A 19,250-nucleotide genomic window follows, 5' to 3' on the forward strand; every position below is an offset into this window, starting at 1 on the left:
GTCCAGGCAGATGGTGCCTGAGGCAGCAGCTAGCTGCTCACTGCAGACACAGTTGTGGCCACTTATAATGTTTTCCCTGCTGCTGCCACCCCATTGCCAAATGTTAGCCACAAAGATACCCAGGGCCTTCCAGCTCCCGCCACCATCACCTTCAGCTAAGGACAAGTGGCAGAAAGGCAGCAGGGAGAAACCTGTGCAGCTCCTCCTTGCAAGCTGGCAGCAGGGCACCTCCCCACACTATTTCTAGAAGCAATGGGCTTTTGTTTTGCCACTTAACTGCTGGGAAATGGTCAGCTAGGAAGCCAAGGAAGTGTGCCTGGTGGGATGCACATGTACCTGGTTTTGTCCCTCACTCACCTAGTGCTGCAGGCACCTTTGTCTTTTGAATAATTAATTATGTTGCTGTAGGCTGACGTTAATTATTTTAAAGTGTGTAGTATCATAATAGTCATAACAGTTTATGAAAATCACACAAGTGTGTGGAGACTTGGTACTCTACAGGAGTTTTGCTATGGAGTGTGAACATCAGCAGCCTGAGCTGCAATGTTCTGGTCCATGTCAAGCTTCATCCTGAGCTTCGCCAGGAGCACTGCGGTGACTGCTGCCAGAGGGCTGCCTGTGTAGACAGACTCGAGTCAGCCCTCTTCCTTTCACCAAGATTTAGGTGGCCCAAAGAGGCTTAATCAGTGACTGGATGGCATTCTAATTTGTCAGAAAAAAAAACGGAGCTGGTGTGCCAGTAAGAGCCTTTTACTAGAAAGGGACAAGGCAGCAGTGCTCTTGGTAAACAACTGGAAAGCTTCTCTTCACAAAGAGCTTTGATGGAGAAGAAAGGGAGGTAGAAAAAAGTCAAACAGAACACACGGAGACTTATAATACATAAACTAATTGATGTTTGAAAATGCATTAATGAATAACGGAGAGAAGTATCTGTAAAAGAAAATGAATGCTCAGAGCAGATAATTGATATGCTGTTTATTCGCTGCATGCTAGCGTGGAGTCATGAAGAGAATATTAAACATGGAAGATAAATGAGAATTTGTTATTTTAAAGCCAGGATCCTCAGGACGTTATATGCTTTATGTGCTACAGAATTAAACTCCTGGGTCTTGTGAGTGAGTATATGATATCAATGGTAGAAGCAGTCTAGGTCCAGCAATACTCTGTCATTCCTAAAATCAGAGGATGATGGGGTGTATCATCACAGCAGGACCACAGGAGAAAATCAATGTGCTGGGAACATGGTACTCAAATCTGCTTCTTCAAAATCCACTGCAAATGTACCCGAGGTGACGTTTTGGGCCATCATGCACTGCTGAGGTATGGGTTAATAGATTGGAGGAATCTGAAATTTGTCTTCAGTGGCATCCTCCCCATTACTGGCACATTCACAAAATGGGTGTTGTTGAATCTGCATGTCCTTTACTGCTGGTTAGTTCTGCATCAGCACAGCCAAACAGGTGTTTTTAGCAGGACTGGGTGTCTCTCTTAGTTTTTGGTTTTAATTCTCATTGTGAATTTGATCTTGAAGGGACCTGGTTCTGTAAAAGCAAAGTTGAAAAGTCTTTTTTGATCTGTTTTTTGTCTTCTTGTGAAACCGATGTGTGCACACCTGAACCTACATGCACCTGGGCTTCTGAACACCTGCATGCAGTTATATGTTTAAACATACAAGTGTACAATTCAGATTACTTTGCCACAATATTTTAAGTGTCTGAGAGTTTGGATTTGGGGATTTTAGTTACTAGAGAAGTAACTTAAAAGCCCCAAAATGTGAAAGTATTAGGAGATAAGCAAGTGACCTATTCCACTTCCAAATCCCCAACTAACCTGTGCCAGAGGTGCAGGCTGATTTTGCAGAGTTGCTTGAGGCAGCAACTGCTGTGGGAGAAGCTCACATGGAAGCTGAGAAGGCAAAGAAACCTGGGTTAAAAACAAAACAAACCAAAACTTTATTTGTAAGTTTGGCTCCTTTAAATTTTAGGTTTCTTCTAATGCCGTGGCTTCTGTGTAAGTTTTTTTTTTATAATTGCTAAGCTGTGTATGTGGCACATGCTGTTACACCCTCTGCCTATTTCCATGATTCCTTGTGAAGTTACCTGAAGAGCAGTAGGCTGGCTGAGTCTGTGCACGGATAAATCCTGCTGTGTGCTCAGTGTTCTTGGCAAGGGAGTGTTAGACTCCGTAATCAGCTTTGTTGGTGTAGCTGCAAGAAAAGTACCGGTAGATTTTACATGCTGGAAATCAACCCTGTTTGAAGTGGGTAATGCAACAAGATCTGGGTAGAAATTGTAATGGCCTGGCTGAATTCTAGTGGGAGTCAGGGCTGTTCTTGTTGACTTCAATGGCAATAGAATGAAACTGATAAGGAGGGTCTGGGCAAAGATAAAAGTAAATGAGACAGATTATGATTCTGTGCTCCAATGAGCAGTGCAAAAGGACCCACAAACTGTTCTAAACCAGCTGGAACTCCCTTTATATGGGCTGAATAACTGTAAATTTAGTTTAGCTCATTGGCTTTTCTTCCAGACCAGGACGCAGAAAGAATATACCCAAGTCAACACTGGAGCATCCTAAATCTTGTCCAGAGGAGAGTCACCCACAGGCTGTTACTACTCATGTAAGTCTAGAGAAGTCTCATATTGCTCACGCTGGTGCCCTCAAATGTTAAAGACAAAATCCTCATTTTTGTAACAGATTGAAACAGCACATTTCACATCGAATCCCACTGCTCATCTTCCAGCATTTAGGTGGTTGTGCTACAAACTTCCCTCCTGTACATTACCATTTCAGCTTTTGCACTTCTTTGTCAGTGCATATCATCAATACCTCATAATTTACTGTTAAATTAGCAGCTATGGTATATAAGCACACATTCTTTAGCTTGGCTAAATTAAAAATAATTCCATAACTCAGGAATGCCACTCACATGCTGGGTCTGACTTGGGTGTGTGGGAAGATTTTGGCGAGCTCCTGGATGATACTGAGGGTGTCCGACTAGCGCTGAGGATTGAGGCACCAATATCAAGTGCATTAAAGTGCTGTTCAGGATCCAAGCTGGTGCCACTCTCCTAAAACAAACCAGAAAAGGAGAACACCTATTGCATCTGTCAGAGGTAAAGCATTTTAAAATTTAGTAGTCGTTGCACACTAGTTCTTTGGCAGACCTAAGATGACTTGAGCAGAACTAATCTCAGGTAGGCCAGCAGAAGACCTGGACAAAGGTGTCAATGCCCCTTCCAAACAGTATCAAATGAACACATTTTACAAACAACTATCGCTGAGCTAGAAATAAATAGCAAGCTACTGCCATAGTCACTTTGTGCCTTCAGATGTTTTTCTGAATCTTTCTTTTGTGTTCATTTGGATGTGACAGCAACTGCAACCTCTGTGAGACACAAGGCCATGCACTGAGGATGAGCTTTGCTGTCTTTCCTCAAGAGATTACTGAGATATAGCCAAGAGGGCTGACTGACAGAACTTGTCCAAATGAATCTTTAAAGTGTAGTACCTTGCCAAGGAAATGTGAGATATCTCACACTGCCCCTGCCCCTGCCCATGTTCCACTTAATTTGTGGCTGTTACTGATCTCCAGGTTTATCCTTTCATAAACTCACCTGATTCATGTTAAAATAAGTCAAGTGAGCGATGAAGTTGAGATAATCCACCAACACTGGAGAAAGACAATGCTGTAGTCTTCGGTGATGTTAACATAGAACAAGTTGTGATTACTACATAAATTAATGAAAAAAGCTTTTCTTATTGTACCTTTAGTGCTGAGGACACCACCTCTGAGGACACTTCTTCCAAGCCCATCTCCTGTCTCCTCTCCACCCGAACATCTGCATAACTGAATGGAAAACATAATTCTATGTATCAACATCGAACTGCTGTATTTCTTAAAATGTGCCTTAAAAGAGTGGAGGAACAAATTACTGTACATTTTACAGGTTAAATGAACAGCTGAAAAGTGACTTAAGTCAAATGCTACTGAATAACATTTGAGAGTGTTTTAATTTTCAGGTTTTGCTCTGTTCCTATCTTCTTGAAGTCAAGATAATATTAAAGAACTATATAAAAAGGTCAAGTTCACATCCTATAATGACTTCATGACTTCACTGGAAAGCTTCTACACATCTCTTAAAAACCAACGTAAGGATTAGAGAAAGTGAATATTTAGGGATCTGTCTATTCTCTAATTTTGCACAAAATGGAAAAATGCCATTGTTCATCTGCCCCTAAACTAAAAAAAAAAAAATTAAGCTTAATATAAACTAAGGTTCAGTCTGATAATTTTTCTGTATTTTTCCTTCAGAAAGTTCAGGCTAAATTTTTTTGTTATGTAAATGATGTTATATTTTTAAAAGAAAATGGTGGCAGATATGAGGATGCTTCTATCTCCTTTATGTCCCGGCTGGCTGATAGGATTTTCCATACCTTACCACCATGTGTGTGCACACAATGAACTCTGGCTTGGAGTTCCACTGGTGGTAGGTGATGTAGTAATGGGTCTGGAGCCAGATCCACTGCTGTCCTTTGGTCAGAAACCGATAGCAGCATGACTTCCCCTTGCCGAACTGCATCACTGCCAGCAGAAAATACACACAGCTTATAGCACAATTTCCCACGTGAAAATGACATGAAATGTGAAAAAAAAAAGTGACAAAAATATCTGTCATAGGTAGACAGGAGTATAAGCACAAGTGCTCCTCTCAGCTTTCTGACAGAACAAAAATCATAATGATTAGTAGGTATCTTCTTTTGACACTTTGGATAGTACATTCCTACACAGTACAATTAACCTTAAGTTTGGACACTAATGAATTAATGTCCGCTACAATTTAAACATAGATCTTATCCTGCTTTATGTGCTGATCACATACTGCTTAATTATACACCTGGGATTATTTTCTAAGAGTGATCATCTTAAATTCTAGAGCAGAAAAGTACAGGATAAAAATATTTGAAAAGATGAGTATTGTGTGCAGATGGAATTAGAGTGAAGTAAGCATAGGAGATAACACTGTGCAAAGACAAAAATAATTTGAAAGAAAATTCCCAGACTGACAAGAATTCAAACTACAGTAAACCAGGGTGTACTGAAGGTTTGAAGATTCACCAACCAAATTAATCTCTGCTTTTTCCCCCCAGTGATTTCAAAGGGTTCCCAAATATCCACATATTTAGCCTTTCTACATTTCAATGTCAACATATAAAACCTAATGTTCACAGGATACTGTCAGGTGGTAATCTGAGATGTTACAGCCAGTTCTGTAACCAAATATTTGAAAAGCACTGCCTTATTTTCTTTACTTAGTGAAAGAGTTTTTCAATTAAATCCTAATAGACTGTATTCAAATTATCACAGCTAATCCCAAATACACAGTGAACATTAGGGGAAATAATCCACAAGAATTGCTTGAACTATTCCTGCATATTCTTTACTAATAGAACAGGGGTCAAATCTTGCATATTTTATCCATTCAGTGAGTCTCACTGGCTACTTTTGGAGATATAGAAGGGAAAATTGTATTTTTCAGAGCTTGGTAAGTCTGTCCCAGATGCCAATCAGCTGCAGTGCCCACAGTCTGCTACAGCACTGTAAGATATACAGACTGAGGCAAGAGTCAAACCTCCACTTCCAAACAACTTTTCACTTAAAAGAGGTGTCCCAGTGTCCAGTGACTTCCCAGAAACCTGGGCCATGTGATACTTACAGTGTTCATGGCACCTTGCTAGCAGCTCTAGGTCATCTATGTGGTAATAGTCGTAGCCAGAAGTACCCAGCACTTCAAAAGGCAAGTATCCAATAATCGGCGGTGCTCTGCAGTTGGGCACAACATGAGTCCATAAAACACAGAACAAGCAGTTCTGCATGTTGATGCAGAGATGCAAACAGCCCAGATCTACTTTGACTTATCAGTGTAGAGTTGTTCACCTTAGGAGGCTGGATCCTCACTTTCCCCCACCTTGAGCCTGGGATACCCAGCTGGGCACAGCAATGCCTGCAGGCACCATCCCACCAGGACAAGACTATGACAACACCCCTTCTGCAGGGAAAATGTGATTGTGGAAAGTAGTCCAGCCTCTTAGGGACCTTTACACAGGAATCTGCTGTGAGGGAGTCGTTCCTTGGCTGCTGCTTGGTCAGGGGCTGTGCGATGGCTCCTGCAGCCCTTATACAGGGGAAAATGCATGGGGAGGTGTTTAGAAGCCATCATCTGCTGGGACTGGGGGGATAAGAGAGGAAATCATCTGTGCTGCTTTCCTCTGGGTGCTTGGAGAGCTCATCTGTGGCATGCTGAGGCACTTGCTTTGTACCTTTGCCAGCACAGATGCCTCAGGCCAGCATAGACTTTCCCTCCATAACTCAGTGGGAATTGCACACACGCAATCAATGACTGGATTTGGAAGGAAGGATTTCTGCAGCTGTATAATAATTAGCTCATTTTGCCATGTGACAGACTTTGGTCTGTTGATAATTTTAAAGGAAGGAAGAACAGGCTAATCACAAATTCAGCTGAAGAAACAGAGTCCTTTTGTTTTAAAAGCCCATTAAAAATAAAAGCAAAAGTAAATGTAAAATAGTAAACATCAGCTTTTGTAGGAATTTCATTGGCAGCCCTCCTGTTCATGAGATTCAGATGTGAAATGGAATACTACTTGAGAGAACTGTACTTGTGAAATAGTAGTAGAAAAGCACCAAACACAGTCATCAGGGCATTTCATGTCACCAACCTGTGATCCAGGAATAAAAATTTCCACTCCAGACTGTGTCTTGATGTGAATTCCTCTAAAGGTTCTTCTACGATGCACATCTCCTGTCCAGTGGAGAAAACTGACTTACTGAGAGTTGGAGCTTCACCCCTCTGCTTCATCTAGCTTTTGTTAGCTATAAATACATGGTGCATAAGAGGAGAAAACAGAGGATTCACCCATTTTCTGGCCATTCCAGAGAGCAAACTATTGTATTTATCAATGCCAACATTTTTTATAGGAGATAGGGAGAAGAACTTGTAATGCACACATACTTAAGAGCTGAGACTGTGCCTCAGGGTGCCAAAACTTTTTTGGCTTTGAAGCAGTGCCTGGGGTGTGATGGCCGTGGGCTTTCCCAGCATCCAGCCTGTGCCTGATCCCACCAGGGCTTGCCGCATCTTGCTTCACTCCTTCTGTGTTACTAAAGATACCCACCACCCTTGGTCCTTTTGGATGTCTGCCCACCAAGCTCTCTGAGAAAGGGGGACACTTTCCTTTTCCCTCAGTAGCTGCAGAGGAGTAAATGCTTTTTCAGGCAGCCAGCCTGCATGGGACCTGTCCAGTGGCTAAAAGGGGTCCGTGTTGCCTTGCACTGCATTGCCACAGCAAACAAGCTGGCCCTTAAGATTCACAGCAGCCCCTCAGTGCTCACAAGCACGATGATTAATAAGTGAGTTATGCGAGGCAGGGCACAGGGCTGCCTGTGAGGCAGGACAGCCTTGCCCCAGAGAGATGAGGATCAGGAGGCAGTCAGTGGTGGTCACTTGCTGTGTGGAGGTGGGATGTAGAGGGAAGGATGGCAGCACAGTGCACACCTGTGCATGGGCTGGGGCTGGCTGCACGCTCCATGGTCACCTCGCTGTCCACTCCAAGCTCTCCTCTGCCAACCTCTCCTCTCCCACTGGATGCTTTGCAGGGGCAACTGCAGCTCCACAAGCTGCCTAGAGTCAGCCTGGAGGCTCCTGGCCTGGGATTTCCCAGCATCAGCATTCTGGATTTGTGGCATCCAGGGTTCCTTCACGTCTCTCCTGCAGGAGGGTCTCCATCCTCACTGGTAAAGACAGCTGGCCCACTGGCCCCCAATACTTCTATTCCCCTGCTCCCTGATGCCACATCCCTGCGTGCTGTGAGCTCAGTGACACCTTCCCATCATTTCCATTACTGCGTCTCTCTCTGCTGTCCCTCAGGCAGAGGAGACCACTGATGTTTTAACCCTGTTGGGACCAGAGAACAAGCTGAGGTGTGCTGCCATCAAGCAATTCTTTGATACATATCAATGCTGACAAAGTTGTTTGAAATCGCTAGCTGTGCAGAGGCAAAACACCTTAAAATCATAAACACCTTAAATTCCTCTCTCCCCCTCTCTCCAGTTTAGGCCAAAATCCATGCTGATGCCAAGATCATAGACTAAAGTTCAAGGTGCAAACACCGCTGTGTGCAACCAAACTGCTGATTCTGTCTATCTTAGCTAGTCAGATAAAAATTTTACATTTATTTTATAGTAGAAAGTCAAGAGTGGGAGTTAGTTGAGTCACCCAGGTGAACTGAAGAGATGTGTGTTCAGGACTTTGTGGCAGTCAAAACCTTCTCAGGGCTGTTCAGCAGGTGCTTTCTCCCTCGCACTGGGCAGCTCATTGCCGTGAGTAGCCCATTTTGTTTCCCTGTTTATTTTGAGATGCTAGCTACCCAAAGACAAGGAATTTGCTTTTAGGGTTCTCAGAGAACCTTTAACTCCAGCCCTTCTGCTAATATGATTATTGTGGTTAAGATTAATGGGAAGTGTCCTCACTTACCCGGAAGGTATTCGACTTGCCTGCAAGGTCAGGAATCAGTCTAGAATGCCCTGCAAGTTCCAGAGCAGTAATGGAACCAGGCCAAGGGAGCAGTGATTTCATACTGGTCACATCAATTACATAAAAAAAACCTCTTAAACTCTGGGCACAGGACACCTGATGCAGTAGATTACATTAGTTAATCAGGGAACAGCAGTGTTAGGCACAAGTTTGGTTTGTCTATTCTTATAACCACAAGCAGCTGTCTTACTTCCAGGATTTGTGAAAAGGGAAACAAGCAGTAGTCCACCAAAGATGCTGAGGAGCACAAATGAAAGTGTTGGTGGTCATCTGACCACCAACAAAATCACAAAATCACAGAATTAGCTAGGCTGGAAAAGACCCTTGAGACCTTTGTACATTGTCCCATCGCAGGAACAGAAAGCAGCAATGAGGACCCAAACTTCAAAGTGATTTTGCAATTCCGATTGCAAGGAGGGTTTCTGTATCCTGTGCAATGGGGCAGAAGTGACACTGCTTCCACAGATCCTGGCTTGCACTGATAATCCTCTTCAGTAGATTTTTATGCATGAAATGTCATACCTGTAATCCATTCAATTAGCAAAACGAAGAACCTTCTGTGTTTCGTGAAGTGTTTGAAAGTGTTTCGTGAAGTTCTGAAACGCACAGGACTCAGGGTGAGCACTTACCTTTAAAAACTGAGGTGTTGCCAAACGAACAGTTGCAACAAAGCAGATCTGCTTGCCTGGGGATGTTCTGTAAGCCCTTGGGACAGCCTCATCAAAGCCATTGCAAGTGGAGTTAGGCACTAGTAAGGGAAAAAAATGGGACCTGGAGTCATGTGTCATATAAGATTTGCTCTCCCTGAATATTTTGCACACTCCAAGTGTACTAATACTATTTTTATTCAGAGAAGTGCTCTAAAAGCTTTTAAAGCTGATCTGCATATATTTAAATCCAAGTCAGTCATGTTAGGCAGAAAGGCATCAGAGCTTAACTTCAAATATGAATTTTACAGGTTAATCCTGATAAAAGTAAGGCCAAACCTTATTACAGAGCATAAACCAGTTTTCTGGAAAGAAACCCCACACATCCAATTGCTCTTTTTCACCAATCACAAGAAAAAAAAATACATGCTGCAGCATGCCTAGTGCTGTAACTTCCATGATGCAGTGAAAAGAAGTGCTGGCAAAGGAGGTAGCTGAAGAGAGTTTGTCAAGTCATCAGTGGCAAAACACCGGGGCCCACAGCCAGCAAGGCTTCATCAAACTAGCAGGAGGATGCTTGTGATTCTTGGCTGCTGAAGAATGCCTTCCCCTTCTGCATCGAAAGAACTGTTCCCAGTATGCTCAAGCTCTCCTTGTTTTAAAGAAGAAGAAAAGAGACCCCATGTATGGCACTGGCCTCCAGAGATGGGCAGGTCTGGCGAGTCTACAGAGGGCCTGCTGTATCCCCCAACACTGAGCAAAGGGAAAAACTGGATGTGATGTGGCTACACATTTTGTATATGCTTTTTACCTGTGTCTTTCATGACTGCATGGCTTCAGCTGCTTTGAGAGCCCACTAGCACCTCCTGCCCAGAGATGCATTGCCAAAAGGATATGTTGCTGAAAACTAGCCCACAGTCCCATGTTAGAATGACATAATGCAAATTATTCCTCCAAGTTCAAGCTGTTTAGAGATGGTAATCCCACTCCCACAGCTATGAAAGAAAACAGTGTGCCAGGCTGAAGTGGGAACTGGGCTGGATTCTTGCCCTGCCTAGCCGACTTTCTCCCATAGGGGTAGAGAAGTTCCTATCTAGCAGCCAGAGTTCACCAATATGAGGTAATTTAATGCTAATAGGGATTAAAACTAATATGAAACTCTCTTTCCTTACTATTAGGCCCCTATATCTACCTTCATGAAGTTTCAGACAGTTTGGCTCTTCTGTTCAGGGCAAAGCATTACTGTGAAATTGAAGAGCTTTGTATCTATATGGGGAGAAGATAACTAGCCATTTTTATCCTGGGGTGCTTCTGCACTGGGATTTCATTCACTACCACAAATTGCAGAGATGGAAGAAGTCTCAAGTGATCACATGTGCTTTTGGAACCCAATTCAACCTATTAAAAGCCTTAGAATATTGATGCATTACTGATAACAAGGATAACAGGGTATGAGAGAGAAAAGAAAGTATGCTGAGTGGAATTCACACCTGTGATTAAGTGGTTTAGGCCATTGCGTGCACAGTATATATTACACCAAAAAAGAAAAGAAAAGTTCTTTATCTGAGAAGACAGCACAGACACAGAGATCAAGTCCTCTCTCATAGCTGAGACTGGAGGGCATGGCTGACTGGATATAGAGAGAAATAATATGGGCAAATATCTCCTCCTTTCACCAGCAGAGCACACGTGCTCTTGGGACTCCCTAGGAATATATCTTCCCATTCTGATCCTGGAGTTATGTGTATATATATGTGGGCTTCTATGTGATTATTAACACAAAAAGCTGAAAAAAAGAAGAGTTAAGTTCTACAGGACACACGAGTAGCCTAAGTGAAGAGTTATCCATCTCTGATATTAGCATTTAGTGCAAGTCTGTTGATTTCTGTAGTTGGTCACATTCAAAAATTAATGGGAATGCTATAAACCCGCATTATGGGCGTTATGAGAAGTTACTTCCGAGCTTGCTATGTACTATGTTGTGACATTTGAAGTCAGCGGGGCTGTTTCTCTCTGTAATAGCCAAATTCAATAGCAAATTCTTGCAGTCTGGGCTCTAAGATATGAAAACAAGATATGCACATTTAGCCTCTGAAATACAGGTATGATAAGTTAACCTAGTTAGTGAACCATGGGCTTGCAAATGACACCAGTTGTAGAAGGAAGTGGAGACTGAGTCACACCAAAGAGAGCAGATGGCTTTTTTATGTCAGCTGTTGGATGTAAACAGCCACGAGCCTGAGACATATTCCCAGAAGGTAGCAGAATACATCCTTGAATGTGGCATTTACAAAATAGGATTATATTTCCAACAGGTAAATGCAGTAGTAAGAGGGTAATAATTACTGTGTAGGATAGCTAGGCAGTAATTTGGGATTTCCTCACAACATTTGGAAATGATGAACTTAAGCAGCAGTGAATGAATAAGCCCAAAGAGATGAGACACAGCTGGCCCGGCTGGATGTTATCCTGTCTTTGAACAGCTACTGTGCCATCTCATACTCAGCTGCCTTTGACAAAGTCCAGAGCATTAAAACCCTCAATGATGCAGGCAGGTAGCCACTACATTGTCAAGTACATCTCCATCTGAAAATGACAACTTCAATAACTGAAAGGAAAAAACCACTCACATTTGCTTCTGAATTATTTTGCTGCCTGACTTAGGTTGTTGGTAGCTTTTCTTTCCACAGCTCTATCTGCACAGCCTGCTTTGCTCTGCTTTTGCAGCTGGTCAGTGAATTTCAGCCTTTTTTGGTTAATGAATTTTGAAGTGTAGTTAAAAAAAGAGGTCATTAGAGGAATTAAAAAAAAATACAATCCTGGTATAACCTTTTACAAAAGCCTTCTGAAAAATCATACTTTATGACTCTCCAAGTCTCTTTAAAAGAAACACAACATCTTGAGGTAGCAAAGTTCAGCAGTGAGCTTTCTGAGAGCACCACAGAAAAATAGTGGAACAGAAAATACAGGATCAAGCCTAAGGTTATGGTGATATTAACATTTATAGGTCAAATATAGGGCTTGTAGTACTTTTGTCAGAAGATGCCTAATGAAAATGTTGGGCTGGCCATAAACAGGTGGGCTTGGGTAAATGAGGGCCTGTGTGTTTCACAATTACATGATTGGGACAAAGTATCTGGAGTAAGGAATCCGAAGGTCATGTGACAAAGCTAAATACATAATCAGAAAGGTGAAACAGTTGTCTCATATATATCAGCTATCTGATAGCATGAATTCCTTAGCATGAATTTTAATAGTTTTTGTGGTTACCTATCATACCTGTTGCCCCTATAGTACCACAACATTATTTTGTAGAAGTACTAAATACCTGCAAGTATCTTGTAAGACACAAAGAAAATTTACCTATGCAGAGATCTTTGTTTGGTTTTTCTTTTGTTTATGTTATTTTATTAATTTTTTTAAAGACCAGGACACTTGGAACAGAATGTTACAAATAAAAAATATACACAAGGAACTAAGCCCTGCACTATCACAGACAAAAGGATTTTTATCCTTAGGGAGAGAAATCATGCCATATGAAATGAATGAAAACATGTTTTAAAAACCCCAGATGCCACTTTATTCAGTTAATAATAGTACAGCAGTCAGTTGCTCGGTCATCTTACTTCAACTTGGAATGTGTAAAACATAATCTTCCTAAGATAGCAAACTTCTTGCTTATGCCATTTGAAAGAAGAAATCCCTCCTTCCTACTTTGTCAAGAGATGTTAATGTTTAAAGAACCAGTCTTAGTGACTGTCAAACAAACTGAACAGTGATTTCAAAAAATACAAGCCGAACAGACCAGAATAAAATCAAAATTGTTTCATATAAATTAATTCAGGCCCCAGATGAACAGAATATTTGGCAATTAATAGATATAATGAATAAATCTAAAGTGCTGGTGGCAAGCCAGACTGCTCTCAGTAGCCATGTAGATGAGTAACAGTGACACTGTCCATACATCACCTATCCACTTTGATCTACTCTCTCCTCTTTCCTGCTCCTGTTTCTCCCCTGGCCATCCTGTGCTGATATGAATCCCAAGTAGATTCCTGAGGACAGGAATGGTGTCTCTTCTTTGCATAGAGAGCTAGTGCAGCATATTGTTAGCTGTAGCTTCTATGATATTGTTAATAGCAAATAATAATATGCGGCTGTTGGTTCTGATCAAAACATTTGTTTTGGATTGAGTTATTCTTGTTTCAGATGTTTCAGCATATATTTATGGAGGTTCAAGATCAATGTATCTTCTGTATGAATTGTTTACTTCTTTTAAAAATTAATTCAGATGCAATTAATTTTTCTGAAAGTTAAGATTTTTTTCCTCCTCAACATAGTAATTTCTTGATCTTTATTATTATATCTGAGAAATGTGTCAGCTAACAGTAGAGTATCTGCTATTATTAACATTCAGTAACCAGTTCCATGAGTTTCCATGTAATTGGGAAGAAAAATGCACAATTTAAAATTCCACTATAATATTACATTACTTGATTAGGAATTCTTTTCACATAATGCTTATCTACTTCTTCAAGAGAAAAGCTTCAGGGATTTTGGATGAAAGGACAGATCTATCACTTAAAAGATGCTGGTGGTCCTTTTTAATATTAACTCTTTGAAAGGGAGGACCCTGGTTTTGTCCCTTTCAGGAGTTTTTAAGCAAGTGTGTCACTTCAGAAAGAGGATACCAGAGCCAATATTTGGATGTATAATTATGACAGATTTTTGTGTGTTTACAAATGTACAAACAGTTTTCACAGGAGTAATAAATCCAACCCATCTTATCATTTCTTATCTGAGTGAGCTATTAAGCGGCTTTGTAAAATAATGTATTCTTACTTAATTTGACATTTTATACCGGAGCTGAGCACTTCCTTGGACTTTTGGGGAGGGTTACCCTTATTACTTGCCTTCCCCCTCAGGCAAGACTGGGTGTGAGCCACTGTATTATTCACTGGTGATGCTGATAAGACTCTCTCTCTCTCTTATCAGGTGCTACTGGTTAATAGGTACAGTGATGCACTTGGCTCCCTCAGATGTTTGCAGACATTTATGTCTCTCGTTAAAATCTGGGCTACAGACCCAGAACCTGAAATATATAAAAATACTGGACAGAGTTCCTATTAACAAATAAAACAAAAACAACCCTGATGATCTGACACCAAGTAGGCATTTCTCACAGAAGCAAAAAGGAATTCCACCTTCCCTGTCTGAGTGGCCCATGGGCCACCTCCTTTCCTCTCACAGGACTACTGAATCTTCACATCAGGTTACAGTCACGCTTTTCTCATTGAAGCTTAATTAATGATCCTCCCAAATGGAAAATCAAATCTCTTGTATTTGATTTAGCACAGCCAGTGACTCATGCAGGCACTCTGCACAGCTTGCATTGCTGTCTTGCTGGTCAGCTGCTCTCGCTTGGGCACAGCCAATGCAATGGGGATTCACTTATGTGCAGGCAGCTCATGTCACATCCCTGGTGCAGATACAGCTGCAGAAATATTCTGCAGTAAGGCTTGCAGAGTACAGATTCCTCAGGACCAGTCAAAGTATGCATGCTCTTGCTAACCCTGGCACTGGGCTGTGCAGCTTCTCTAGCGTGCAGCTGTAGCTGACCCTAGGAGCTCCAGAGACAGTGATCTCCTGAAAGACTGAATACCTGCTGTGAACTGTGAGAGTTTTTCTGGGCAATTTCTGGGCCCTGTACATGCATGTCCCTGCCTCTTCTGGGATCAGTGAGGATGCCAGTGACTGCTCCTCTGTGGGAGTAGCACGGGTTTGATGTAGACTGTGTGTGATCTGACTCCCTGACAGCAATTCTGGTGACAAGTCACCTTGGCAGATATCAGGTATTTGTCCTACTTCAGCATGAAAAAAATTATCTTTGGCATCTTAGTACAACAGCCTTTAAAGCCTCAGAGCTCCCATTAAAGTTAGGGAGAGCAGCTAAGCCCCTAACTGGCTTTCTAAGCTGCAATCCTTCAAATTAATCCATTCATACCCATCCTTATATGATGTTCTCAGCCAGAAGTCAACAATGTGATTAACGGAGAAGGTATGAGGGAGGAGAGAGGGGGGCAAGGTGACTGGGAACTCACATGCATGACCTCCTTGCCCCAAATACCAACACTGTATGAGCAATGAACAATAATAAAATACGCCTAAGGAGATGATAATTCAAAGGAGGTTACATAAAAGACTATGTGGAAGTAGAATAAAGATGGTGACATCTCTGTTAAGAGGGTTAAGTAGGACCTACCAGTTCTTAAAAGCATCAGCAAAGGTTAAATGAGAAGGAATGGAGACAGATTTACTCCTACTACGACTCTACATTAATGACAATAGATTAGCTAAGTATCCCTATAGGATACAATCTGCCCAGGGATAAAAGAACTTCCCTGGCCATAGAGGCTCTGGCATCCTTGCGGCAGGAACACGCAGGCAGAGCGGGCTCCGAGTATGGTCAACAAATCATTGGAAACAAAGGTAGGAGTCTGCACTGGGTGGCTAAAAAGGAACGGCAGGATTTGTATTTAAAGAACATCCTGTATCAGTCTCCCATGTGTAAAAACATGCTCGCACTTTCACTGCTGTGAAAAGCTACAGGGAAAAACATTCTTCAATACATTCATAAGGAATGTCTCCTGCTAATTAAGCCTAATTTGCAATTTCTGTCTTTCTCCCCCAGCTAACTCTTTTTTAATCTTTAGTTTATAATCTTTCCTTCACAAACACCTCCAAAAAGCAGGCTTTGGGGCCAGCTGATCCTATGCATATAGGACAAATACGGCCCTGAATGATATGTCTCTCCCGCCACCCTTCCCACCATTTTCTTTCTTGCCCACTTGGCCTCCCACCTGGAGGACAGATGACTGGAGAATGGGTATTTATCTAACAGAAGGAAAAGAGGGCAATTACTGCCAGGTCCAACAGGTGACAGCCCTGAGGAGCATGGGCTGGGGGATGGTCCCTGGTAACTGTGGGCCAAGCAGAGGCAGGAACCCAGCCCACCACTGCACCCACCAAATGCTTGAAGTTGTTTATGCCACAAGTCCCTGTGCCAAAGCACAGGTGCTTGCCCCTACCCCTTGGGTGGCTTCCCCAAAGGGTGGAGCATTCACGTGGTGCTCACTTGAGCTGATTCTCCTGTGCCTTGCTCAGGGTGCAGCTGGCTGGTGCAAGGAGCCCAGTGGATCCAAGGACAGCCGCTTTGGAGGTCCGCACCCTCTTCCGGCTGCTCACTCTGTCAGCCAAGGGTATCAGCCACCAAGCAAACAGTTTGCTGCTGCTACATGTGAGTCCAGTGCACTTGCTTCCACCTGTGCTGGGAGGCAGCCATGGGGGTGACTCCCAGCCAAAGGGGAGCAGTGCTGGACATGCACTGGTGAGGCATTTCCATCAGGCTCTTCACTGAACTGGCAAAACTAAACTCACATGGCAAGGGGGCCAGGAGGCAGCATCTCACAGAGCCAGGCTAAGGCTGCCTCTACCAGTCAACCAGAGGGTCACACTGCAGCAGAGATGGGAAGAGAGTGGAAGAGACAAAATAAAGTGAAGATTTAGAAAAAAGTGGCACAAAGGGGGAAAAATGTGAAGAAGAAAGAATGTGACTTGTTTGAAAGCTATTAAGATGGAGTATTTGGAAAATGATTTGGTGTCTTCTGAAATCAATATGTTCCCATTTAGTTTCTATGCATTAACATAGGGAAGATATCTGTAATTTAAGTTTTATCATTCTTCTGAGAAATAGCCACTGATAAAATTGCTGGGATGTGAAATCCTAACGGGTAAGGGGGCAGTAATAATGTCATGCCAAAATAAAGGGCTGAAAATCATTGAAGAAAATGGATCAGAAATTCCCCTGGTAGAAATGTATCCTTATGAGTCAGCACCTGAAATCCGGTTTCTGCTCTAGAAAACAGAACAGCTTGGTGTGCGCGTCTGTCAGGGAGGCGCATTTCGCTTCATTCAAACTAGAAAGCACACAGGCAGCTACATTTTTTTTATACAAATAGAGCCTCAAATCAGATGGCACCAAACAAGAAATACATATCTCCATCCTGCACGTAGGTTTCTATTCTAGTCATGTGGAGCAAAAGCAGAAAGTTAAATGGGGACAGGGACATTTTTTTTCACAGCGTGGCGTGCAGTTTTTGGAAAGCACGGTGGGGAATTTTTTTGCAGAGGATGACCTATTTGGAACAATACCAGCAACTTTGGAAATGCCACTCTGGAGTTCAGTCAGGCAAGTAACTAAAGCAAACTTGGGCAGGCAGGAGAAGGAAAGGAATAAAAGAGTATTTCATTTCTGACACTAATGGTCGTGCAGCAATCTGTTTGTTAGAGAACGGGTGAGGTGGAAATCTGCACTTCATCCCTTGAAAGATGGTTTCCCTGGACTGACTGTGGTGCATTAGTGACTATGCTGACTGCACGTCTTCCCGTTTTTTTTGGAGAGTATTGGGTTCTGCAGTGCTGGAGAGGAATGCAAAATGGCAGCTGGAGAGGGAGGTGGGTGGCAGTGTCCTCAGCTGTTGTGATGAAACATGGCACTCCTGCCTTTCCCCAAGATTTTGCAGAGAAGGGTAAGAAGACAGATTTGGCAGGTTATCAGTTCTGGCATGGAATTTGTATTTAATGTAAACCAGCAGATAAAGTAGCAAGATTATAATTTTGCTAATAGGTGGGGTCTTAGCACACCATATTAGTGAGCACAAATAAACCCTCGTCTAAACCTGTCATTATTTGCAAACTTACCCAGAATCCAGGATCACTGCAAGTGAAGGGCAGTAACAAAAGCAACTAACACAATTTCACTCATCACATGTATTCATCCAGCTATTGCAACTCAGCCATGAGAGCCGTGTGAAGCAAAATTTATCCCGTAATGTTAAAAATAGTTCTGTCAGTTAAAAGCCTGACTTGTTAAATGGAGCAATACTTATATTTTATTTTACAAAGCTAAATTAACATTTATACAACAATTAAAGCTTACCATTGCTGTAAGACCGAAAATTTCCTACAAATTTTATGTATTCATATGTTGGAAATTCCTTTGGGTTCAAACTTCCTCTCAGAAGATGACAATAAAACTCTAGTTCATTGTCAGCTGGATTGTTAAAAGAAGAAGAAGAAGAAATAAATATACTATTTAAGCTAAACACAACCAATGGTGTCTTCCAACCCCAATCTTGCAACTGGCAGCACAAGAGCAGCTTGTTACCACTCAGGAGCCCTAAACAGCAATGTGCTATACATTGCAGGACCAGAGCCTCTGCAAGAAAGCCTTGCAGGGATGCAGGTTGCTCAGCACTGTGCACAGGTGTGCCTGCAGCTCGGGGACAGCTTCAGAGGCTCGCCCTTCTCTGACACCACCTCATCACAGGAGTTACACAGCCATAGCCTCGGTGCAGCAACAGAGAGAACTGGCTTCTTCACTTACTGCTTTTTTCTATTTAGGCTCCTCACAACTCACAGCTGTTCTACATCCTGTGTTGGAAAACTATGCTTAATTACCTCAAAACATCTATTAAATTAACTTTGGCATATTAACTATCAGCTGCAGATTTTGTACGATACAGTTGACTGGGCAGCTGTACATCTTATATTATTGTGTCTATTTTGGTTTTCTGCATCTTACCTCCTAGAGTGAGTAAGGCTGAGGAAGTAAAAATATTTCCAAGGAAATCAAAATTCAATCGGAAAAAGAATTGCAATAGTTTTAGAGGTATTTTTTGACCTAAGGCAAACCAAAGGTACGCCACATTAGCTTATCTCTGAACAACATCTTACTTGAACAGGCTGAAATATCAATTAAGATGTGATTTGTCTCAGGCGAACTCTCAATTTCCATCAGCTAACCTATTTTCCTTAGCTGTCTCAAATGATATGATATTTAATAATTAACATAACTGCAAGTAGTCTTAGCCTAGTAAAATAAAGGCAAAGAGTTTAATTTAAAAATAGAACCAAAGGGTCATTCCAGGTG

The 19,250-nt window shown here is 42.2% G+C and overlaps 1 protein-coding gene across 4 annotated transcripts in view; it reads right to left on the reverse strand.

The window, feature by feature from the left end:
• The window catches only part of NPAS2 (neuronal PAS domain protein 2), a 105,426-nt gene that overhangs the window by 16,798 nt on the left and 69,378 nt on the right, over nt 1-19,250 (reverse strand). For 2 of the 4 annotated variants that reach the window (XM_053970737.1, XM_053970740.1), the window contains exons 7-15: nt 18,258-18,371; nt 9,242-9,360; nt 6,739-6,821; nt 5,718-5,824; nt 4,438-4,585; nt 3,769-3,850; nt 2,930-3,071; nt 2,100-2,206; nt 1,831-1,923 (exon numbers count right to left, since the gene is read on the reverse strand). In XM_053970737.1, the coding sequence (XP_053826712.1) occupies nt 1,831-1,923; nt 2,100-2,206; nt 2,930-3,071; nt 3,769-3,850; nt 4,438-4,585; nt 5,718-5,824; nt 6,739-6,821; nt 9,242-9,360; nt 18,258-18,371 (995 nt within the window). The remainder of the gene's footprint in view (nt 1-1,830; nt 1,924-2,099; nt 2,207-2,929; nt 3,072-3,768; nt 3,851-4,437; nt 4,586-5,717; nt 5,825-6,738; nt 6,822-9,241; nt 9,361-18,257; nt 18,372-19,250) is intronic. The other 2 variants (XM_053970738.1, XM_053970739.1) reach the window with 2 other exon arrangements.

The sequence above is a fragment of the Vidua macroura genome, chromosome 2 (genome assembly GCF_024509145.1).
Source record: "Vidua macroura isolate BioBank_ID:100142 chromosome 2, ASM2450914v1, whole genome shotgun sequence".
NCBI classification, from domain to species: domain Eukaryota; kingdom Metazoa; phylum Chordata; class Aves; order Passeriformes; family Viduidae; genus Vidua; species Vidua macroura.